The sequence below is a fragment of the Girardinichthys multiradiatus genome, chromosome X (genome assembly GCF_021462225.1).
Source record: "Girardinichthys multiradiatus isolate DD_20200921_A chromosome X, DD_fGirMul_XY1, whole genome shotgun sequence".
Classification (NCBI taxonomy): domain Eukaryota; kingdom Metazoa; phylum Chordata; class Actinopteri; order Cyprinodontiformes; family Goodeidae; genus Girardinichthys; species Girardinichthys multiradiatus.
This window is the reverse complement of record NC_061817.1, coordinates 24,193,914-24,217,726: the sequence shown is the minus strand read 5'-3', so window position 1 is coordinate 24,217,726 and position 23,813 is coordinate 24,193,914. Positions and strand designations below refer to the sequence as shown.

General features: G+C 40.7%; 2 protein-coding genes across 2 annotated transcripts; both read left to right on the top strand.

The window, feature by feature from the left end:
* Window positions 1-9,807: 9,807 nt before the first annotated feature.
* Window positions 9,808-18,804, top strand: LOC124862507 (palmitoleoyl-protein carboxylesterase notum1a-like). The gene is made up of 11 exons (XM_047356462.1): window positions 9,808-10,391; window positions 13,523-13,575; window positions 13,688-13,783; window positions 14,070-14,130; window positions 14,214-14,272; window positions 14,366-14,468; window positions 14,551-14,742; window positions 14,842-14,939; window positions 15,937-16,084; window positions 16,174-16,221; window positions 16,308-18,804. The coding sequence occupies exons 1-11, from the start codon at window positions 10,051-10,053 to the stop codon at window positions 16,609-16,611; spliced, it is 1,503 nt and encodes a 500-aa protein (XP_047212418.1). The 5' UTR covers window positions 9,808-10,050; the 3' UTR covers window positions 16,612-18,804.
* Window positions 18,805-20,455: 1,651 nt separating this feature from the next.
* Window positions 20,456-22,615, top strand: LOC124863165 (myeloid-associated differentiation marker-like protein 2). The gene has a single exon (XM_047357431.1). The coding sequence runs from the start codon at window positions 21,235-21,237 to the stop codon at window positions 22,144-22,146; it is 912 nt and encodes a 303-aa protein (XP_047213387.1). The 5' UTR covers window positions 20,456-21,234; the 3' UTR covers window positions 22,147-22,615.
* Window positions 22,616-23,813: the final 1,198 nt, after the last annotated feature.

Below are 23,813 nucleotides of genomic sequence, written 5' to 3'. Positions count from 1 at the left end.
TAATTGAACTTACTGACTGATTTGTATTTATTTATTTCTATACGTGGGTTACTTGATTTGTTGCCAACATCTTGTGTGAATTTCATGTCAACAGCTCCATTAGAAATATATTTGGGATAAATATTGATATGTTTAATTGATATGTTTTAACTCATTTTTCCTGCTGTGTACTAAAACATCTAAAGTACTTAGTCACTTCAAAATAAATCCTTTAGTGGTATAATATAGTAGAGGTCTTTGTTATTGTGACCTTTGTGGGATTTAGCATTCTACTTGAATCCCACAATCCTCAACTTGCCATTGTGCCATCATATGTTTTACGCTCCTACTTTGAGGCTACTGCATACTGTGTGGGAAATAGAATGGTGATTTAAGGAAATCCAAAGAAACTCTTCTATAAATTATAAAAGTTTTATAGATGGTGATCCCTTCTTTGTTCTCCCAATGAGGACCTCCACCTGTTTCTGATGATATGAGCCAGAGCCTGTCCCTTTCAAGCGGCTGATCCCTCCTGATCTCTTTGATGTAACCTGACCTAACAGTTCCAACTAGCAGGATTTGACGATCACGGACAGACCCTCAGCAGCAAGCCTGCACAAATCAGAACTAACAGCCAAAGGGAAGATGGGAGATGGGGATGTTCATATAGAACTGGTAGGGCACAAAGATGGAAAGGGGTCTCATGAAGCTATGAAGTGTCTGAAAGCCAACCAGCCAGCAGTCACATGATCAGTGCTGCCAGCCCAGACTTAAGCAGTAAAACCTGTGAATCTGTGAGGGCACATGCAACTGATCGGAGATGAAAGACAAGCTTTGACTTTCACAGGAGGCCTGCAGTTGGGGTGGGGGGTGGGAGGGGTTCTATAAGGGGCACTTCTGAGGGACTGCCATCAGAACAGCTGGGTCATTTTCAGATGACCTAATTTTTGTATTAATCCATTCAGACTTGCATGGGTAAATTTGAGTCTATGTTACACAGAAAGGACAAAAAAGGAGAGAAGGAGAATCATTGGTAAAAGTCAGAGAGGCTTAATGCTACGAGTTCAAATAAGGTGTGCAGAAAACCACCCTCACCATTGACATAACAGTAGCAAGTCTTTCCCATGTTTTTTTCTTTTTCTTGAGTCTGTTAGCTTTCCTATTGCATAGCACTTAAGATGCAACCATGTGCAATTTAGTCTACTTTGATTGGAGAACGTTTCACCACCAGGGCAGTGAGTGTCAGAGACCAGCGTCCATCTGCGAATGATTTAAGGGTTTCATTTTTGAAGATGACACGTGATAAAACAGGGAGGTATAGGTCAAAGTGACTATAGACTCAGTCTATGACAGAGCCTCTGCTTCTGGGCCCTAGCACATGTTTTAATCTATCCAAGCATGTGTTTGAAGTTCCCATTGAGCACCATCAGATTCAACTTACCAGGCTCACAGCAGCTTCACCTATTTTAGACTAAGACTCAGTGAGGGTATATTAAGCTGTTTGATAATATGGTTGTTTTGAACAATACTTTGACTTATGTTATATAAAAAAAATCAAACATTTGAACAAACATTTATTTACAGTGCAATCATAAATCTCCACGGGTTTATGAAAATAATATATTACCTCAATAGCTCCGAAACACCTCATATACTATTACCCCTCAAAACCGTTTCACATAGAGCTGTAAAAATGGGCACAGTAATAAAACTTTGCAGGGCAGATAAGTCTCCTGGAGGTATGCCTATAACTAAACAGGAGGTTGGCCATTTTGAATCAAAGCCACCATTGTTTGCTTTAACAGAGGTTGTATTTTAAGTACCCTTCCTGCAGGATTACGATGTATCAGTTTCAAACTTGAAATTTAAATAAAAATGGTATAATTTCAACGTGCAAGATCTGAGTGACACCAAACCAAACTGAATATGACAAATATCTGTCAAACCCCGATTTAAAGAGCCCCTTAGAATGTTTCAAATTGCTGCATCTCCTGTGTGCAAGACCTGGGCACCACAAAATTTCCATCTGCCAAACAGGCAAATTCTCAACACGTTTGTACAGCGATTTACTAGCATTTGACTTTAGTTCTGCTCACTGAGAAAAGTAAGTGAAGTGTTCAATTAAATGATCCTCTTTGCTTGATGATCATATCAGATTCATACCTTTTCTGATGAAAGCATAATTTAATCCCAAAAGGAAGTAGACACCAATCCTTCAACACTAAAAAAGAAGTTGGTTTAATTTAAAGAGACAATGCTTGATTTTATCAAACTTTTTGCTGCTTCATAGTGGACAATAATGAATCCGACTAAATGTAATATTTAAGTTTGCAAAGAGAACCAACTACTGGTTAAGTGCACCTATGGCAAAGCTGGGATTTATCCTACTGAGGGGCAGTGTAAAGCCCTTGGGTGTCATGATGTAGGGTTGTTTAGTTTTTGGTTTCGGGTTTCTTCTTATGTTTTTCACAGTTAAGGTTTTGACTCGTTCTTTTGTTATTATTCTTCTTAGATTTTGAATCATGCTTCTGTTATTTTCCTGGTCATGCTTTAGTTTTGTCGTCTTGTTCATGTTTTGTCAAGTTTGGTTTTCGGATCTGGTTATGCTTTAGCTTCATGTTTTTCTAGTTTGTTTATTAGAGTCTCTGTTTTTGCCGCAGCCACGTTTTGTTCTGTCTGACAATTAAGTTTATTCGGCTCACCTGTCCAAGTTAATCTGTCCCCTTGCTCCACCTGGTTTTCACTCGATATATTCACACCTGCTCTGTTTGTCTTCGCGGAAACACCTTTCACTCTCATGCTCATGTCAAGTTTGATGCTCAAGTCTTATTTTTTTATCATGCCTGTCTTGCCTGCCCATTTGTTTTGTTCCTGCCTCTTGTAGTGAGTGAGTTTTTGTTATTAAATCTTTTTCACTTACCATCAAGCTGCCTGCTCGTCTGCATTCTGGGTCCAATTCCAAGTAAACCATGACAGAATCATGACAGTATGTTTCCGCCAAACATGGACCTCGCGGACAGTAGGCAGGAGAGCGCCAGGGATCGCTGGGTTAAGCAGCAGATGAATGAGGCGATGAGACTTATGCCGACTGATTTGGTGGTTCTGCCGTCTCCTCTGCTGCTGGAACGGATGGAGCGTGAGGCGGCCCAGCGCCAGAGAGTTTGTTAGGGCTGTTCTGTCCCTCCGCCTAAGCTCCGACGTTCCCCACCTGCTTCCATACCGGCAACAAAGCCATCATCTTCCTCCCGCCGCAAGAATCACCGTCATGCAGGGATTCCCAGCCGGTCGTCTGGCGAGGAGGTGGTTTCCCTGCCAGCTGACGTGAGGGCTGCAGCAAGTAAGCCCACATCTTCGTCTGCCATAGCACTGTCTCCCAGGCTCGCTGCACCTCCGCCCATGCCGTCTGCGCTCGCTCCAGCCCGGTGTTCTGGGGCAACACCTGCCGAGCTGGAGCAGTGCTTGAGGTTCACTGCAAGCCAAATCAAGATCCTCAGGACGACAGGTCTCCTGTATTCCTCTCCTGAGCTGATGGAGAGGATAAAGCAGATTGAGTATGAAGCGGCAGTAAGGCTGTTTTACTGCCATCCACTATCATCCACGTCAAGCCTCCAGGGAGCTGCTGCAGAGCAGCCCATGTCAAGTCTCCAGGGCGCTGCTGCAGAGCAGCCCACGTCAAGTCTCCAGGGCGCTGCTGCAGAGCAGCCCACGTCAAGTCTCCAGGGCGCTGCTGCAGAGCAGCCCACGTCAAGTCTCCAGGGCGCTGCTGCAGAGCAGCCCACGTCAAGTCTCCAGGGCGCTGCTGCAGAGCTGCTGCAGAGCAGCCCACGCCAGGGCTCCAGGGAGCTGCTGCTGCTGCTGCTGCAGAGCAGCCCACGCCAGGTCCACAGCTTGACACACCACAGCCTGACACTAAGTCAGCCTCAACCCCCTCCAAATGGCGCAGAAGACGTCGTAAGAGGGACGCCCCGGCTCAAGTCATAGGGGGCCCCGGCGACGCCTCTGCTCATGCCACTGAGGGTCCGGCCGACGCCTCAGCTCCTGCTCACGTCACTGAGGGTCCGGCCGACGCCTCAGCTCCTGCTCACATCACTGAGGGTCTCGGCGACGCCTCAGCTCCTGCTCACGTCACCGAGGGTCCGGCCGACGCCTCAGCTCCTGCTCACGTCACCGAGGGTCCGGCCGACGCCTCAGCTCCTGCTCACTTCACTGAGGGTCCGGCCGACGCCTCAGCTCCTGTTCCTAGTCTGCAGGAGTTTAAGGAACGTTTTGTCCTCATTCTGGCTTTTGAACCCAGAGCTGAGGGTTCGCCAGGCTCTGCTTCAGCCTCTGAGGGTTCGCCAGGCTCCACGCCTCTGGGGTTCCACAGAGCTTTTTGGGGGGCCTCTACTCTCCTCTGTCGGCCTCCTGACCTACCTGCAGGTTCCCGTCGCAGCCTGCCACGGCTTCGCCGCCTACTGCCCGGAACTCTGTGGTGCAGGTCTGGTCGCCCACCTGAACTCTGTGCCTGCTCAGGACGACCTCCTGGTGGCCCGCCTGAACTCTGTGCCTGCTCGGGACGACCTCCTGGTCGCCCGCCTGAACTCTGTTTTTGTTTTTTGCCCTCCTACCTAGACCCCCGCCGCCCGCCCTGGTTGGGTTGTTTTCTTTTTGTTTGGACTGTTGTGGGCGTCTGGTATCCGCCCTTAAGGGGGGGGTTCTGTCATGATGTAGGGTTGTTTGGTTTTTGGTTTCGGGTTTCTTCTTATGTTTTTCACAGTTAAGGTTTTGACTCGTTCTTTTGTTATTATTCTTCTTAGATTTTGAATCATGCTTCTGTTATTTTCCTGATCATGCTTTAGTTTTGTCGTCTTGTTCATGTTTTGTCAAGTTTGGTTTTCGGATCTAGTTATGCTTTAGCTTCATGTTTTTCTAGTTTGTTTATTAGAGTCTCTGTTTTTGCCGCAGCCACGTTTTGTTCTGTCTGTCAATTAAGTTTATTCGGCTCACCTGTCCAAGTTAATCTGTCCCCTTGCTCCACCTGGTTTTCACTCGATATATTCACACCTGCTCTGTTTGTCTTCGCGAAAACACCTTTCACTCTCATGCTCATGTCAAGTTTGATGCTCAAGTCTTATTTTTTGATCATGCCTGTCTTGCCTGCCTGTTTGTTTTGTTCCTGCCTCCTGTAGTGAGTGAGTTTTCGTTATTAAATCTTTTTCACTTACCATCATGCTGCCTGCTCGTCTGCATTCTGGGTCCACTTCCAAGTAAACCGTGACAGAACCGTGACATTGGGTCAGGACACTGGCCAGAGTTTTGCCAAAGTGCAAGGGCCATTCAAGATTGCTTGCAGCTTATCATTGGAACTTCATGTTTCACCATGGTCTTACTTTGTTAAAGATAAGTAAGCTTACAGAGCTAATTCCAAATCTCCACAATTTTATCAAGAATGGGGATTCATCCAGATAATGTGATTTCAGATATCTGCATCTCCACCTGCTGCTTGGTCTATAGCTTTCGTTAGACACAGAGTGAAAGAAGAGTCAGAGATATTAGTTATAAAATATGATGCGACTAGTGACACCGCCCGCTACCAATTCAGTAATCAACAGTTTACTGATGTTGTGATTTTCAGCACAACTTTGGAACTGCAAGCAAGCAGTTACTAAAAATAGTAAAGATTGCACTTATAGTAGAGCTGTACCTGAACAGTGCTGAATAGGGACTAGTGGAAAAGGGGCATAAGTACAACATCTACCTGAATTCAATACAATTTAGTTTATTTATATAGCGCCAATTCACAACACATGTCGTCTCAAGGCACTTCACAAAAGTCAAGTACATACATTCCAATTAATCCTAACAATTGAACAGTGCAGTCAGATTCGTTATTTATTCAAATTGGATAGACTTAGTCAGAGATTTGTAGCATTCACTCCTCCTGGATGAGCATGTAGCAACAGTGGACAGTCCCTGGCGTTGACTTTGCAGCAATCCCTCATACTGAGCATGCATGTAGCGACAGTGGAGAGGAAAAACTCCCTTTTAACAGGAAGAAACTTCCAGCAGAACCAGGCTCACTGTGAGTGGCCATCTGCCACGACCGACTGGGGGTTTGAGAGAACAGAGCAGAGACACAAAGAGAACAAAGAAGCACTGATCCAGGAGTCCTTTCTATGGGAAGGAAAAGTAAATGTTAATGGATGTAGCTCCTTTAGTTGTTTCACCTAGAAAGAAAGAACAGATCAACTCTGAGCCAGTTTTCAAGGTTAGAGTCTGAAAGAAAGCACATAGAGTTAGTCACAGTAAAAGCTCAGTCAGTAACCATGTCTAGGAGAGAGAAAGGGTTAAACACTGAAAGACAGGGCCATGTGGATCATCGGTAGAGGGTGAGTATTAAGTTGTTGCCAGCAGAAGCTTGGACGATGCCCCTCTCCAGAAAGGTGTCACAGGTAGACACAGAATCAGGCCAGGTGTAGCTTCGAGGAAGAGAAAAGAGGGAGAACATAAAGTTCAAAACTGAAATAACAGCAAATAATGCAAAATTAGAGAGTAGTGTGAGAATGTAGCGAAGAGGGTGAAAGTGGTCATTATGTCCTCCAGCAGCCTAAGCCTATAGCAGCATAACTACAGAGATAGCTCAGGATAACCTAAGCCACTCTAACTATAACCTTTATCAAAAAGGAAAGTTTTAAGCCTAGCCTTAAAAGTAGACAGTTTGTCCATCTAGAGCCCACTGATGGCCATTGTTATACTAAAAACCACAACGATTGGGATACCTCTCTCTGTCAGATTGACCATAACCATTGGAAAAGAGAGGGGGTCATACAGGTAGCAGAAATGGAGGGTGTGTTTGCACCTCAGCCATAACTGAGCCGGTTTAGGCTAAACCTGTCTCCCCTTTACTCCATCCAACAGGGAGGGAGGAAGGCGGAGGTATTAAATAAGGAAGATAGCTCAGGATAACCTAAGCCACTCTAACTATAAGCTTTATCAAAAAGGAAAGTTTTAAAGCCTAGCCTTAAAAGTAGACAGGGTGTCTGCCTCACGGACTAAAACTGGGAGCTGGTTCCACAGGAGAGGAGCTGATAACTAAAGGTTCTGCCTCCCATTCTACTTCTAGAGACTCTAGGAACCACCAGTAAACCTGCAGTCTGAGAACGAAGTGCTCTGTTAAGAAGGTATGGAACAATCAGATCTCTGATGTATGATGGAGCTAGATCATTAAGGGCTTTATATGTGAGGAGGAAAATTTTAAATTCTATTCTGGATTTAACAGGGAGCCAATGAAGGGAAGTTAAAGTAGGAGAAATATGATCTCTCTTTTTAATTTTCATCAGAACTCTTGCTGCAGCATTTTGAATCAGCTGAAGGCTTTTAACTGCATTTTGTGGACATCCTGATAGTAAAGAATTACAATAGTCCAGCCTTGAAGTAACAAATGCATGGACTAGTTTTTCACCGTCACTCCTGGACAGGATATTTCTAATTTTGGCAACATTCCAGAGATGAAAGAAGGAAATCCTAGAAACCTGTTTAATATGGGATTTAAATGACATGTCCTGGTCAAAAATAACACCAAGGTTTTTAACTTTATTATTGGAGGTCAATTTAATACCATCCAGGTTAAGTGATTGACTAAGCAGTTTCTTTTTTAAAGACTCCGGTCCAAAGACGACAACTTCTGTCTTGTCTGAATTTAGGAGCAGAAAATTTAAAGTCATCCAAGTTTTTATGTCTTCAAGACATGCTTGTAGTCTATCTTACTGGTTGGGTTCATCAAGATTTATGGATAAGTAAAGCTCAGTATCATCAGCGTAACAGTGAAAATGTATCCCATGCTGCCTGATAATTTGACCTATTGGAAGCATATATATAGTAAAGAGAATTGGCCCAAGTACTGAACCCTGTGGTACTCGACAATTAACCCTGGAGTTTAAAGATGATTTATCATTTACATGAACAAACTGGAATCTGTCAGACAAATAGGATTTAAACCAGCCTAGCGCTGTTCCCCTGATCCCTACAGCATATTCCAGCCTTTCTAAGAGAATATTGTGATCGACTGTATCAAATGCAGCACTGAGATCTAACAGAACCAGTACAGACACAAGTCCATTATCTGAGGCCATAAGAATATCATTAGTGACTTTCAGCAGAGCTGTTTCAGTGCTATGATGAGGTCTGAAGCCTGACTGAAACTCTTCAAACAGGTCATTGCTGTGTAGATGCTCACACATTTGATTAGCAACTATTTTCTCAAGAATTTTAGATAAGAATGGAAGATTGGATATAGGTCTATAATTTTTCAAGTTATCTCGATCAAGCGAAGGTTTCTTAAGTAAAGTTTTAATTACAGCTACCTTAAAAGCTTGTGGTACATATCCATTTACTAAAGATAGATTAATCATATCTAAAATGGGGCTGGTAATCAGAGGGAACACTTCCTTAAATAATTTGGTTGGGATTGGGTCTAACATACAAGTTGAAGGTTTAGATGAAGCTAATATTTCTGACAACTCAGGAAGCTTCACAGGATCAAAACAGTCCAAACACAGATCAGGTTCTGCAGTTACTCCCAATGTTGTCTCACTTGCTGAGGATGAAGTAATCATCTTCGGGAGTATGTCAAAGATTTTCTTTTTAATAGAATCAATTTTATTTTGGAAGAATCCCATAAAGTCATGACTGCTGAGAGCTAAGGGAATGGATGGCTCAACAGAGCTATGACACTGTGTAAGTTTAGCAACTGTACTAAAGAGAAACATAGGATTATTCTTGTTCTCTTCTATTAATGATGAATGCTGCCAGAATATTTATTTCTTTAATTATGGTTTTGTTACAAGCGGTCAAGCACATTTAAATTGCTGGGAAGCGTGCCGGTTTGTTAGGTCTCCAAACTACTGAGCTCAGATGATATTTCTCATTATTTCTTCCTCCCTGGAGGAAATAATAATAATACTAAAAACCTTCACTTTTGGGACTTGGTTTATGCACTGATGCCAGAGTTCAACATTCAAAACATAGCATCAGTCTTGCGAAAACTATTAGATATGTACTTAGAAGCCATGTGCTTGCTTTTGTTCTTTTATGCCTTTTTATTTTGTAGAAAATGTTTTTATAAAATGAGGATATATGCCCTTTAAGTTATACACTCTGACTTGAATGTGTCCTTGACAAAAGGGAAGCTGTTACTGGGAAGCTCACCTCAACCGTAACCAGGCATTCCTGTGTTAAAAAGCTGGCTTCTCATCAGGATGCTTTGCTCCACTTAAAATATACGGTAGAGCAGGAAAGTTTGGGAAGGACTGCACTGGGAGGAAGGACGCAAACAGGGGAAGAAAAAATGATGGCTGCTTTGATCTTTAGAGACCCAGTCTGGATGAAAAAACAGAAGTTCCCTTTTCTTTAAGAAGCGTGAGCAGCTCAGAAATTAAATGAATAAAATAAGATAAACAAATACAGTAGATAAATAACAAGTACACATTCTATAATAATAATATTACTTGTAAAATAGGGTTTTCTTACATAAATATTTGTAGATTTTTTTCGTTTATTTTTCTGTATCATTGTGTATTCTCACTTCATAAATTTGCGGTAGGATGGGAAATGGGCATTTCAAGCCCAGTAAAAGCTACCACATCAAATAAAACATTGTGGATCTAAAGAACCGACGCATCGACATTTTTCCCTGTATAAATAAAAAAATGGGGGTAGTCTGCCACGCTTGATCGTTCTCTGAGTCCTGCCCCCGCACCAGCGATTGGCTGGGTAAACGCACATGGGGGGAAAGTTTGAATAAAATACAAGAACATGGCACAAGTGTTGTTGTTCAAGCTTGTGCGCTTGATCCAGAGGCACTGCGATCCGTCTTGCAAAACTGAGGTTTGACAGCTGTCTTCATGAATTTGAATCAGGTTCAGAAAGTTTAGTAGATGACTCATTGGTCGAATAGGATTATCTGATCTTAGGTTACTTTAGATTTGACTTTTTCGGAGTTTCACACGCTCCTTCAACCCCTATAGCCGTTTGTTCACTCAGGAAAGTTGCGCGCATCGCTTCGTCTTTCTTGTATTTGTGGAGACATCTGAGATGAAAGCCGTCAGAATGGTTCCATCACTGCTGCTGGTGCTGTTTCTGCTGGTGCTGATGCAGTCCGGCGCCCTCTGCGCGCGGAGGTTCCGGGGCGGCCGCAACCCGCAGCCGCGCCGCTCGCCGCCTCCTCCCACGCACCGGGCTGACCGTGGAGACACCACGGAGAGCTTTCCTCTGGACTTCACCGCAGTGGAGGAGAACATGGATAACTTCATGACGCAGGTGAAGAACCTGGCGCAGTCCCTGTACCCGTGCTCAGCGCAGAAGCTTGACCACGACATGAAGCTGAACTTTCTGGTGAACACGTCAGTCACCTGCAATGACGGGAGTCCCGCCGGGTATGTAGCATTTCACAATAGATAGTAGACAGCGATGTGGTCAAATGTAGTTTCAGGGTCACCTGAGCAGCTGATGTTCTGCTCCAGGAGCCCTCGCTTCCCTCTTGGTTACCTGGATGCTTGCAGTCAGTCGCAACTTTCTCAGAAAGAAAGCGCTCCTCTTTCTAAAACATCTTTCAGAACTTGATCAAGTTTGTTTCCAACATTAATATTTACAATGGATGTCTTATTTTTATGTTTTGTATGAATATACTTAGAAAACTGTCCAAAGAAGATAACGTTATGGATAAAAGTGAACCATAAAAAGACGTCCAGTCTACATGAGGTTTAGGTGTTTGAGGTGGGTTTCAGGGGCTAACCAAGCCAGACAAATACCAATCAAGTCTTTCTTTAAGCTAAATTTGAACAGGACCTATGGACGAAAAAAGTCCATATTTCAACCTTTTTTCTTGACTGGCCAACCTTAAATAACGACACTGAAGGTATCCGTGAACGTCGCGGTGTTTGAAGCTTTTGTTGAAAAACATAGGTAAATGGTGTGTAAATTTTGCAAAAGTTCAAAAGGCAGAAGCTCAGTCAGGAGAAGGTAGGAGCTGGACAGCTGCTTTGCGTCAGCGGAGCGTGAAATTTGCGGAGAGCCACATGGTCTATGGTTCATTTCCTTTGCTTCAAATTAGAATGCAGGATTTGCTCTGCAGAAAGCTTCGGTGTAAGTTTCCAGACCCCTGCCCAATGAATGCCAACTTTCTGACCGATTATGTTTGAGGAGGGAACAAACTGTGGAGTTGGGATGTTTCAGGAGTTTATATGTTCTGCTGTTTGATCCTTTAACTAAGTATTTGTTTGGAAAATGAGATGCAAACGTTCAGATTTAACTGGTAAATGTTCTACAATTTGAATATATATCTAGGTAAAAAAAAAAAAATCATAGTCATAAAAAGTATCTCTACAAAGGTGCTGTTATGTGCTTGTGGCAGCACTTTAGTTCCAAAAAATAACATAAATGTTTTGGAAAACATCTCCGAATTATACTGTAAACATGTATAGCTATTATTTGGAGCATTCTTTGTTACATAAATAACTTTTATGTGTGTCCTGGGGTAACAAGATACTTATTGGCTTTATAGACTTCGTGAAATGACCGCATCCAACTCAAGCAACAAAGTGGACAGGTGAAACAAGGGAAGTCTCTCCCGGTAAACCATTTCTCATTTTGTACCCATGGATTGACATTTCTTCCTTTATAACTTCCGTTTCATACCAGAAATAAATCATTGTGTAATCACTTTTCTTTTCAGTGAGTATTTTTTCAATGAAATTTAAAGATACTTATAAAGATTCTTATTTAACGACAAAGGCTCATTAAAAACATCCCCTATTGGTCCAGCACAATATGACGTCTAATTAGATATTATTCATTTGAGTCATTTAATCATTTTTTACTCACAGTAGAATAAAATATATATATATATATATATATATATATATATATATATATATATATATATTAAATCAATGGCTTTAAAAGCAGATGTGAAAAGTCCTCCTAGTCCAATGAATTCAGGCATGATCAGTAGGAAACATACCGTACTAGATGGCATCGTAGTCGGGTAATAGTTGGATATGAATCCACAACGGCAAAGTAAGGAAAAAAAAGACAACTAAAAGTTAAAAAAGGAAAATAAAAGACCAATATATAATAAACAAAATCTTTCTTCTGTTCCCTCAGGCATTTAAGTATCAATTGTAATTTAAAATACATTATTTTCAAGTACTCTCATCATTTATGCTAACTCAACTGGTTTTTGCACCAGTTTGATTTGTGCAAAAGAACCCATCAACCCACCAGAGGGGTTTAGCCAAGGATCACCTTGACTGAATTTCATGTCTCTTTATGGATTTAGAATCCAGTCTAATTCCTGTTAAAACCCAAAGTGCCATGTGGTAAGAGCAGGCTGCTTTCACTGGAAAGCTCTTAGCTCTTCAGAGACCCAACATTATATTGGCAGACGGCCTTTCATTCACAGTTAGGATGGTAATCCATATAAACAGCATGTTCCTGAAACCTATTAATCACAGTAACACACCTCTAAAGATTAAACCTTCAAGTTCACCGGACAGGAGCGGTGTTGTGATTCAGCTCCCATAGTTGCACTAGCGTGAGTGGGTCAACGGTGCACTTTTCCATGGTTGCTTGTTAACCTTCCTAAGAATGCTTCAGTAAATGTTTTGTTGTTCAGAAACTTAAGGCTCTCATCCTCCATTGTTGACTCTAGCTGGCAATAGTAGCATAAAACATGATCTGGAGCCAAAAAGTGTGATTCAGCGGTCTGAACAAGCAGTTGGAAGGGTGAAGCAAAGTCTGCTCTCTTTAAACTCGCTGAAATGTCTTTTGGCAGTCTCTTGAGTTGGGTCATTGGTAAAGTTGAGAGGATAGAAAAATGAAATTCCCAGTTAGAAGCTGGTCCTTCACTCAGCTTGAATGATATAATGTCACATTTTGTCACAAGTGCATCCAAAAAGCATAGAATTATTAAAGCAATGCCCTCTTATGGACTGAACGCAAAAAGCATGCTTCAATTTTACAGCATTGATGAAGTTGTTCTCTAGTCCTTTTTTGTAGCAAATACTGTCTCTGATTCTCTTTTCCATGCTTCATAGTGTGCACAAATATCGGAAATGCATGATTTCTCTTCAATTGTTTCTTGATTTTTATCCATGTTGTGGAAAAGACAAAGAACGATGAGCTCTAGGTCAGGAAATGATGGTACAGCCTGGGATAGGGGTTCGGTATGATGTTTATCTCCTGTTCATGAATCACATCAATGCAGAATATACACATAAGCTTATTGTTCTCCACTGTTGCTGTTTTCTGTCAGTTTTTACAGATAAAAATCAATGAAGTAAAAGGACCTTATGTTTATGTTAAAGCAATGAAGTCACATTCGTTCTATTTTATGCTATTTAGTCAAGAGTTTTACCTTACAGTTTTCACTCTGTATTGCATTGTTTAAATTATTATTAAGAAAAATTAGCCTTTACATGGATTAATTTTGTACATATTTGCAAGCAATTTATACCGACCTGCAATCAATGCGATAAAGACTAACTTTGTTTTTTTTTTTCTGCAGGTACTACCTGAAAGAGTCCCGAGGCAGCAGACGCTGGTTGATATTCCTTGAAGGTGTGCACTTATCAAACCTCAAGACACTTCTAATGGCACCTCTAAATTAAATTAGGAATTAGTTGAGAGAGCTGATTCATGATCAGTTCTTTTTTTCCCTATAATTTTCCAGGCGGCTGGTACTGCTTCAACAAGGAGAACTGTGACAGCCGATACGAGACCATGAGACGATTTATGAGCTCTTCCAAGTGGCCCCAAACTAAAAGAGGTCAGCTTGTTTGTACTAAAGAGTGGAAAACAGAAGCTGTTTTGACGTCTTTGCAATGAAAAGAGATTGGGCATGACGTGCACAAATTTACAGTGTTATTAAGATCTTGCATCAAGTTGCTGTAGAATAGTTACCTGGCGCCCACTGCTAAGAAAGCATAGATTCTTCTCTCTGTCATTGCAGTATAATGACTGTAATCCATTTGGTAATGATAATGAGTAAGAGGAGGATGTGTCTGGGGATTGGTGGGGAGCCAGGATGGCTAATGATACATCTGTCTCTGTAGGCACGGGGATCCTGTCTCCACTGCCGGAGGAAAACCCTCACTGGTGGAACGCAAACATGGTGTAAGTTGACTCCTGTTTCTATGCTCATCGATGGCTTGACTGAAATCCCTACCGGCAACTTAAACTTTCTGTCATTTGTGCAGGTTCATTCCCTATTGCTCCAGCGACGTGTGGAGCGGTGCCACGGCCAAGACAGATCAGAGTAAGAGAGAAGTAATGAGGTTCTCTCAATAAGGACAGTCTCTTTGTCCTTAAAGAACGGCTATTCTACAGCTCTTCTTTCTGTTGTGTTCAGGTGGATATGCCTTCCTGGGCTCCCTGATTATCCAGGAGGTTATAAAGAGTCTTTTGAACAAAGGTCTGGACAATGCGAGGGTCCTTCTGTTAGCAGGAAGCAGGTATTTCATTTTAAAATCTTATAAACCAATGTAGCTTTGTTGTGTACTTGCTGATGAGAACAAGAATCGTTTCTTTCTGTAGTGCTGGTGGCACTGGAGTTCTTCTGAATGTGGATCGCGTAGCTGAGCTCCTGAAAGGCATGGGGTACGCTGGGATACAGGTGCGAGGCCTGTCTGACTCTGGCTGGTTCCTGGACAACAAGCAGTACCACTGCACGGACTGTGTGGACACCATCAGCTGCACACCCACTGAGACAATCAAGAGAGGAATCAAGTAGGGAGATAAATATAAAATAAAAAAGTTGGCACAGAGCTGATTGCTTTGCAACTGAGAGCATGTTTGCTTATGTTGTTTTGTTGCCTCACCTATAAGGTACTGGGGAAGTGTGGTCCCCGAGAGGTGCAGGCAAAGCCATGAAGGAGAGGAGTGGAATTGTTTCTTTGGATACAGAGTCTTCCCATCAATTAAAAGTGAGTTTATCATGTGGGGCCCCCTACTGGCCTGGTGAGGCCAAAACAACTGGAAGTAACACAGGACATGTTGATAAAGGCACCAGTTTTACACATACTAAGAAAATCTTTGTAGCTTCAGTTCAGTTCTTCTCAGTAGAGTCATAATTCAAAGCTATATTGACAATTGCTGCAACTTGTGTCTGAGCTAACAGAAGATTTCTGATTGTAAATACATCAATTAGTAATAACCTTTTTAGTACATTTCCTCAGTTTGTGTGTCATTTGGTATTTTCCTGCTTCTTTGCATACCCACAAACAAGCCATTTCCCACCCATACACTTAACAAATTGAGCATCAGTTTAATCCTCCTGGTAGTTATGTTTTTGCTAATTAATTGTGGAGATAAATAAACATAAAATGTTAAAATCCCACATTTAATCATGAATTACATTATATCCAAAACATATATCCATTTATTTTGGGACTGACCTTGCTTTGCCCAGTTCACTTTTATAAAATATGACAGAATATGGGCCCAGAATCAAACCAAACTAACTCTGAATGACCACTGGGTGTTTGATATTATTTATTGGAGCAATATAACCACAATAACCAGAAAATAGGAAGTTACTTTAACTCCTCAGTATAAAATGATTCAGTACAAAACACCCTGTGGCCTAGGGCTCAATTTCTACCAAAACTGCAAAGGAACAAAATAGCGAAGGGACAAAATAACCAATTATGGACACTTTTCCATGATTTTTGTGAACGCAACATTAAACTTAGCTCCTCCTGCCTGACTCTACCGAGTCTGCAGAAAAACAGAATACAAAAATACGAAAAATGCTAAATAAATGTAAAAGTAAAAAGTATTGCTAAAAAAGAGGCCAAAAAAGCTGGAAAAAACTTGGGCCATTGCTCTTTGCATCATTATATTATGCTAAATTGTTTGTGTCCACATTTATGGCTATGGTAACAATATTTTACATTATTTTGCTCTTTGCTCCCTGTGCAGGCCCTGTGTTTGTGGTGCAGTGGCTGTTTGATGAGGCCCAGTTGACAGTGGACAACATCCAGTTAACAGGACAGCCTGTGCAGGAAGGCCAATGGCGCTACATCCAGAATCTAGGCACTGAGCTGAGAAACACACTGAAAGATGTCCCGTAAGATGAATTGCTTCAATTTATAAGGAGAATTTAAAAAAATATACATGTTTTAATCTGTTTTAATTTTCATGTCTTCCTTACTTCAGGGCTATGTTTGCACCAGCATGCCTATCACATGAAGTTATTACCAGAAAGTGAGTCAAATGTACTAGGTCAAGAGACTTCACATGTATGTTTTCTCAACCATGAGCTAACAGTGCCCTCTTGTGTTGTGATTTAGCTACTGGATCGACGTGCAGGTCAAAGGGACCTCTCTGCCCCGAGCCCTGCACTGTTGGGACCGCAGCCTCCATGACAGCAGGAACAACAAGGCGCCGCCCAAAGCCTGCCCTGTGCATCTGATTGACAACTGCCCCTGGCCTCACTGCAACCCCACCTGCCCGACTATCCGGGACCAATTCACAGGGCAGGAGATGAACGTTGTGCAGTTCCTCATGCACATGGGCTTCGACGTGCAGAAGATGGCCCAGCAGCAGGGCATGGACCCGAGCAAACTACTAGGCATGCTCAGCAGTGGCAGCTAAAAGGGACACACACTGCCCTATTTTAGGCTAGAACTAAGCAGGACTGGACAATTTCTCTGGTCTGTCTCCCTTAACTGACACCTCTTTACACCCTCCCCACTTTAAATCCCATTCTGTTGCTTTCTGACCTCCTGTCATACCAGGTGCTTTGATTTGATCCTAAGGTCAGGTTTAACACACCAGGCTCCACCATGACAAGGCACCACTTTTTGCTACCACAAATGCAACAATAAATTGTTTTATTTTTTAAAAGAAAAACAAAAAGAACAAATATCATGAATGTAATCCAGTTTTAAAGATGCTAACTGACACCTATTTCTTCACTGCTGTCATCCTTTTGTACAGAATAGATTTGGTCATCACAATAATGGTACACAAAAATGCTGTTTTATATTTTAGGTAGTCAGAGTTGATAACTGAAAGAATTCCTATTACCTCTAGTGTATTAGAGATTTATTTCTATAGATGTCTAGTCTCTAATAGAAAAACACATCAGGTCATGTGTTTGGCAGGAGCAGGGTCAAATGATAAGAAAAGCACACAGTCAGGGAATCTGTAAAACAAAAAAAGAAGCAATAGTTGACTTTACTTAGTATTAAAATCACCCAAATGAAAATAAGTTGTCAGATCGCATTCACACTTCATATTGTGATAAATAAGGCATGGGCCAGCTTGAGATTTTTTACAACATGATAAGCTTGAGTAAAAACACTACAGTTTCATTGTAATACCTTTAAGATTAAAAACTGCTTTCATTTAAAACAGAAAGCAGCGATTATTCAAAATGCTGCTAAAAGACCCAAACATTGTCATTATTACAATTTTAATAATTTTATCTGTAACATCTGTTTATACAAGTTATTTTAATTTTAATACACTGACTTCAGCAAAAATACAGAATAAGCACTCACTAAATTTAGATCTGATTTCAAGCAATCTTTATCACAAATAAAATAACACCATTGGCATGGGATAAGAGGTTGTGGTTGCTAATCTAAGGGGTCTGTCATATATATTTTGAAAGGCATTAATGAAAGCAGGTAAAGCAGTTGTGTGTGAAAGGCCAGTTCTGGTGTTTCACTACAGTGGTTGTACAGAATATAATAGATTTTTACCAATCTCTTTATAGAGAAATACAAACATGATAACCTAAAACATCTGCTCAGGTAGTTAGCCTGCAGTCAGTTGCTTAACAGTTATGCTGCTCTTGACTTGCAGGGTCAAGTTTTAAACCGTGAAACCTTAAATTGATGGGTGATGCCTGTTTTCATTTCCACAACATGTTTATGATCTTTGCAAGCAGAAGCACTTCCCCAACACCAAATCTGTCTTTTTTATTTCCCATACAGTCGGAGAAAACTTCAGTCACCATCCCTGGCATCTTATTAAAAGAACCTTAATTTGCAGGAACTGTGTGACGAAACATTTTGGTGATTTTGAAACGGTAACTTTATAAAACCTCAATATACATTGACACCTGTAACAGGTCCATGCCTATTTGGAATCAAATTTGCAACTTTTTGCTGTTTGCAATTAAACATTTAACAATAGTAATTCTAAATATATTCTGAACTGGTGCTAAGGTGGACCTGGAAACACATCACAAACAGCTACACATGCATGTTATAGTGCCATCACATCCATACTTCCTTCTTACGGACTGCGTCATCATCACAGGGGAGTTCAAACCTTATTGGCCTCAGGTCACCTCCGTATAGCTAAACAGTCCTCAAACTCAATGCACGATGAACATTTAAAGGGAGACAAATGTTGTGTATTGTATATTTTATGAGTATTTGTATAAATTCTTTGGAATTGTTCACCATTGTAACACCCTTCTTATATTTCATCATAGAGATCACGTTTTAATATAATGACAATGCTTGTATGTAATGATGACTTTATAAATGATTTTTGTAAAGGACCTCTATTTTACATCACACCAGAAAAAAGAGAAGTATTACTACTTGTAATTTTATTCTGTAACATATTTTTTAACAAAAGACATAACTCAAGCTACAATGGTAATTTTTACATATTTATTTTGTTATGTAAATCATATTTATAAGTGTTATTTTCACAGAGAAGTGATTCTTTGTAAATTGTAAATACATTGCTGTTCTTTACTTTGTGCTGATTGCATGTCTTTGTATCAAACTCTAAAAGAAAGACATTACATATCTATACGATAAACATAAGCAGTCTTGTTTTTCTTTACTGTTATGATTGTCACTGGTAATATGAGTAGAGGAGATTGAACAGGCTTTGCTGTCTTGTGGGGAGGATAAGGTAGTCAAGGAAACCTCGTGATATTATTGTAGCTTGAATTTAAAGAATATATGACCTAAGTAAGAAAAACAGATTAAGTGGGTACAGAGTTGGAGACTAACCCATATAAAAGCATAAAAATAGAAGAGAAACATTAATGACAACTGCATCATTGTCATTCCATTTAAACTAAACGAATCCAGTGCCATGAATGGTTTCATCTTGCATTGCGAAGCTTTCTTTTAGTATTTTTTTTTTACTATAATTCGCTGCCTTTTTTAGACTTAGGCCTCCACTACCATATTGCTCAACTCTGTCAACAAGCTAAATTGCAAAGCAAATCAAAAGAGGGATTATTGCTTATATTTCTCACCTGGGATTTTTTCAGCTGTCCTGAATGACTCAGAGGATGGATGGATGGATGGATGGATGGATGGATGGATGGATGGATGGATGGATAGATGGATGGATGGATGGATGGATAATAAGCAAAAATGGATGGACAGGTAAAGTCTGGAAATATTGATATTTTTCCATACACTTTAATTTTACCATATTTCTACACACCTGGAAATGGTCTAACCAAGCAAAGCCAAGCCAACTTTATTTTTAAGCACTTTTAAACAGCACAATTGACCAAAGTGCTGGTCAGATAGCACATATAAGCATTAAAACACAAATACAAGGAGACACAATTTTTTTTAAAGCAACAAATTTGTTATTGTGTTAAAACACAATAACAAAGATGAGCCTGCCTGATGTGCACTGGGACCAATTTCCAAAGTCCCGAAGCTGCCACAGAAAAGGTTCTGTCCCCCCTGAACTTCTGCTGTATCCTCGGCACATCCAGGAGAAGCTGGTCCACTGACCTGAGTGAACAAGAGGGGCAATGTAATTGTAAAACCTCAGAGAGGTTGGGCAGGGCAAGACCATTTAAAGATTTAAAAACAAATAAAAAAATCTTATAATTAACCCTAAATAAAATGCCATGATATTCCAGATTTTCCAGACTGTGTAGAAAACCCTAAAAAACATTTTGCCAGGTAATTCTTCTCAGTTTTGGGCAAATCCACCCAGAGCCACAGCAGGTTTCTTTTCCATTTAATTTTTTCATGTATGACATTATGGGTGTGGCACTATGTCCCAATATTTGGTCTTTCTTAACGATCCTCAGTTAATATTGTGGATGTACAAAATCATCTTGTATTGGATTAAGATTAATAAACTTTACATTTTAAAAGATTTTGGGGTGGTTGTTCCAGTAAAAAACATCCTTTGGTTCATAAATCAAAAACAACAGGACACTAATACTACATGTTGAAGCTTTGTGCTGGAAGTGCCTCCCTCTCACGTGTTGAAGCTAAATTTGCTATCACCCGTGTATAATCATCTCTCTCAACTCGTGTAATTTATGTCTTTAATGTAAGTTTTTAACCTCCCTCCCTGTCATTACACCGCATCCAAATGCCAGCCTCTTATACCGAAAGGAGCTCTGAGTCAGCCTTTCCAGAAATACGACTCCCATGCTGCCAGCCACATGTAACCTCCCGCCCCTCTGTGGAATATAGACCCCCTATTTATAGTGCTAGCAAAGGTCTGGTAAGCTCTGGCTCTTCACAAACTTTTCATTTAAAGTCACCCGTAGCAGTCCACCAAATGCACAGTGACACTCGGACAGGAAGGAACAGGATGTGCCGGCTCAGGTAGAAAATAACCAAATCTCAGAGAGGCTAAAGGAGACTGCAAGAGCAAGCCGAAGAGAAAGACTGAATCTGATGGGTAATTAAAGGCCTACCAGACTTGGCTGGCAGGACATTGAACTTGTCCACCTGTCATCGGGACGAGCTATTGTTAAAGACGTGATGTCTGTATACAACTCTTAAAGGAATGCTGTGAGACTGGAAACTTTTTTTACACTGGACAACACAAAGGAAAGAGAGCAAGCAGGACAAAACTGAGAATTCATTGGATATCTACTGTACAAGTAACAAAGAAAAAAATATGGCGCCTTCGTTGCTTTATTCAATGAGTTTTCAGCACTAGATATAAATGCAAGTTAAGGATTTGTTTGGCAAAGAAGAAACAAATTCCACTTTTTTATCCTTTTAAAATCTGATTGTTGAAATCTTCTAGAGAAAATTCTGCACCTACGTCTCTAAATGTAACCTGATCTCATGCATGTGGCTCCAATTGCAAAGCAAGTTCAGACATTTGTAATTAGTGGTCATCTTTAAGAGCAAACCAAGAAAAGGGTGAGGTCTGTGTGAAAGAGGACTGTAGGCTGTAAGAACACCAACACTGACAACAAAAATATCCCAAAGGAAGACATCTAAATCTCAACGGCTTAGCAGTGTTATGGATTCTCATGGGGGACACTACCTTAACAAGGACGCAGTGCTGTCACCTTTGGGTGCAGCCCGAATATGCCAGCTGGTACTTGGCTGCACCATTATTGCCCTGGTGTCCCATAGTGCAGGTTACAGTGCAAACTATGGGACCTTCTGCATGTTTGTTTGGTGCTTCTGCTTCACTGTCACACTGGTCGTGTTTACCTTGGACATCACACGGCTCCACAGCTGCATGCCAATTTCCTGGGACAATTTCACTGTGGCCTTTGCCATGTTAGCAACACTCATGTACATCACTGCCTCTGTGGTCTACCCCGTTTACTTTCTGCAAACAGATTACTCCGACAAGGACTACGAAGTCCAAATCTACCGCATTTCCGTAACAGTCTGTTCCAGTGTTTGCTGCTTCCCTTACGGAGTGGAGGTATTCCTGACAAGAGCAAAACCAGGAGCTGTGGTGGGCTACATGGCCACTGTGTCTGGACTGCTCAAGGTGGTCCAGGGGTTTGTGGCTTGCATAATATTTGGAGCCCTTGCTAATGACAGTGAGTACAGCCAGTACATTGCCACCCAGTACTGCGTGGTGGTGTACAGCCTCTGTTTCTCTGTCACAGTAATCGTCATCATACTGACAGTGTCCGGAAGAACAGCCGCACTGAGATTCCCGTTTGATCGCTTTGTGGTCGTCTACACGTTCTTTGCTGTGATCCTCTACCTCAGTACTACACTGATCTGGCCCATCTTCAGCTTTGATAAAAAGTACGGCAGCACTGATCGTCCTGAAGCCTGCCCACGGGGAGAATGTCCCTGGGATAGTAAGCTGGTTGTGGCAGTCTTCACCTGTGTCAACCTGGTGTTATATTTTGCTGATCTTGTTTACTCCCAGAGGATTCGCTTTGTCTCCAGCTCTGCTGTCTGAAGAAAAAAAAAAGAAAAACTTTTATTCCATTTGTTGTGAAGGACCTTTGACCCATAACTTAATAGTATTATATGCATTATAAACCTCTTACATGTCTTAGGCAGTATTAAGCATGTTGCTCTCTCCAATTGCACCTGGTTGGTCCTGTAAATGTATAGCCTATCTTACAAAGACTGAGCACTGCGTTTATTGTTTTTAAGCCTTCAACTACAAGTAAAATATACCTTAGAGATGTGTCTAATATGTAAAAGCTACTGTACGCACCAAGTCTAGATTTTTGGTTTAAGTGTTCACGAATTTTCTTTCTATATGTTTTTTCTCTTCATAAATTCCTTATTGACTTAAATATCAGTTTATTTAATTGCTGTCCTGTTACGCTACCTTTTGAGCACTGAATGAGTCTAGCATTCTTAATTGCCATATGTTTTTAATGTTTCCCGTGTTCAATAAAATGCCCAAATGCAGGCCATGTTTAGTTTTGCATCTGTTTCTTTATCTGAAGCAGGTCTAAAATGTCTCAGGCTAACATGATCTCTAAAAGAAGATATTTATTTATTGCTATCAATTATGTTTATGTCTAAACATGCTAAATCAGCATTGGTTCATCATATGCATAACTGTATGTTTTTGTTTATTTAACATTTGTAAAGAGTAAGAAAAAAAAAATTGGTAGCAGCACCTTAAAGTCAGAAAATGCCAATAATATTGCCAAAAAACTGACAGAGTTGTTTGTTAACATATAACCAGTTTTTTTTTTTTTACATAAAACAACTTAATTAACTTTACTGGTTACCTATTTAAGTCAACAGTTATTAGTTTGACAAAAGTGCTACAAAAACAAGGTAAACCCATGGCTCCAGAAGTGGGACTTGGGTTGATTTAATTGTACTGAGAAGAAATGTTGGTTAAACATATTTGCAAAGTTAACCCAAAGACATTAACTGTGATGTAGAGCTTACAGCTTAAACACTCGAAAATATGTTTTATCCAAGCACATTGGTCTTTGCTTCACCAGAAACCTCTTAAAAGAGTTCAGTGGAGAAAATGTTAAGGACTTCCAGTAACTGTAGTTGATGACTGAACCAGAAACAATGCAGGTGGCAACTTTTGTTGTGTTCCACTTACCGCTGACACATGAATCTGGATTTGGAAATGACATCAAACCCAACTGCAGTCTTCTCCTTCCAAGCTTGAAAACCAGTGGGATGTCTATTAATGCCTATAAACAACACAAGCTAATAAGAATGTGTTCCTGTGCACTTTGTACTTTCCAACACTGTAGCAACCTGGTTACAAAAGACGTTTCATTTTTGTTTTACAATTAACATCACAGAGCTTTGTATGCAATGCAGCCATATTTGATTTTGAGGTTGGGGTTCCTGTACAATTCCAAATTTCCCAGTTAAAATTCGGACTTCTAGAGACACTTCAGCTAATTGTTTTTTTCAAATTCAAACTAGCAAATGTCCATTCCTGAGTAAAAATGGAACATACAATTACATTGTATCTTTCAAACATCATACATCCTTATCTCTGCAAAACAAAAAAATTGTGATTGGCCTGACTGAAATCAATTATTTCAATGATACATTGAATGATACATTATTAAACCGAAAAATAAATTATATAAATGAGATTGATGTTCAAGATTTTTCAAATGACCTTCT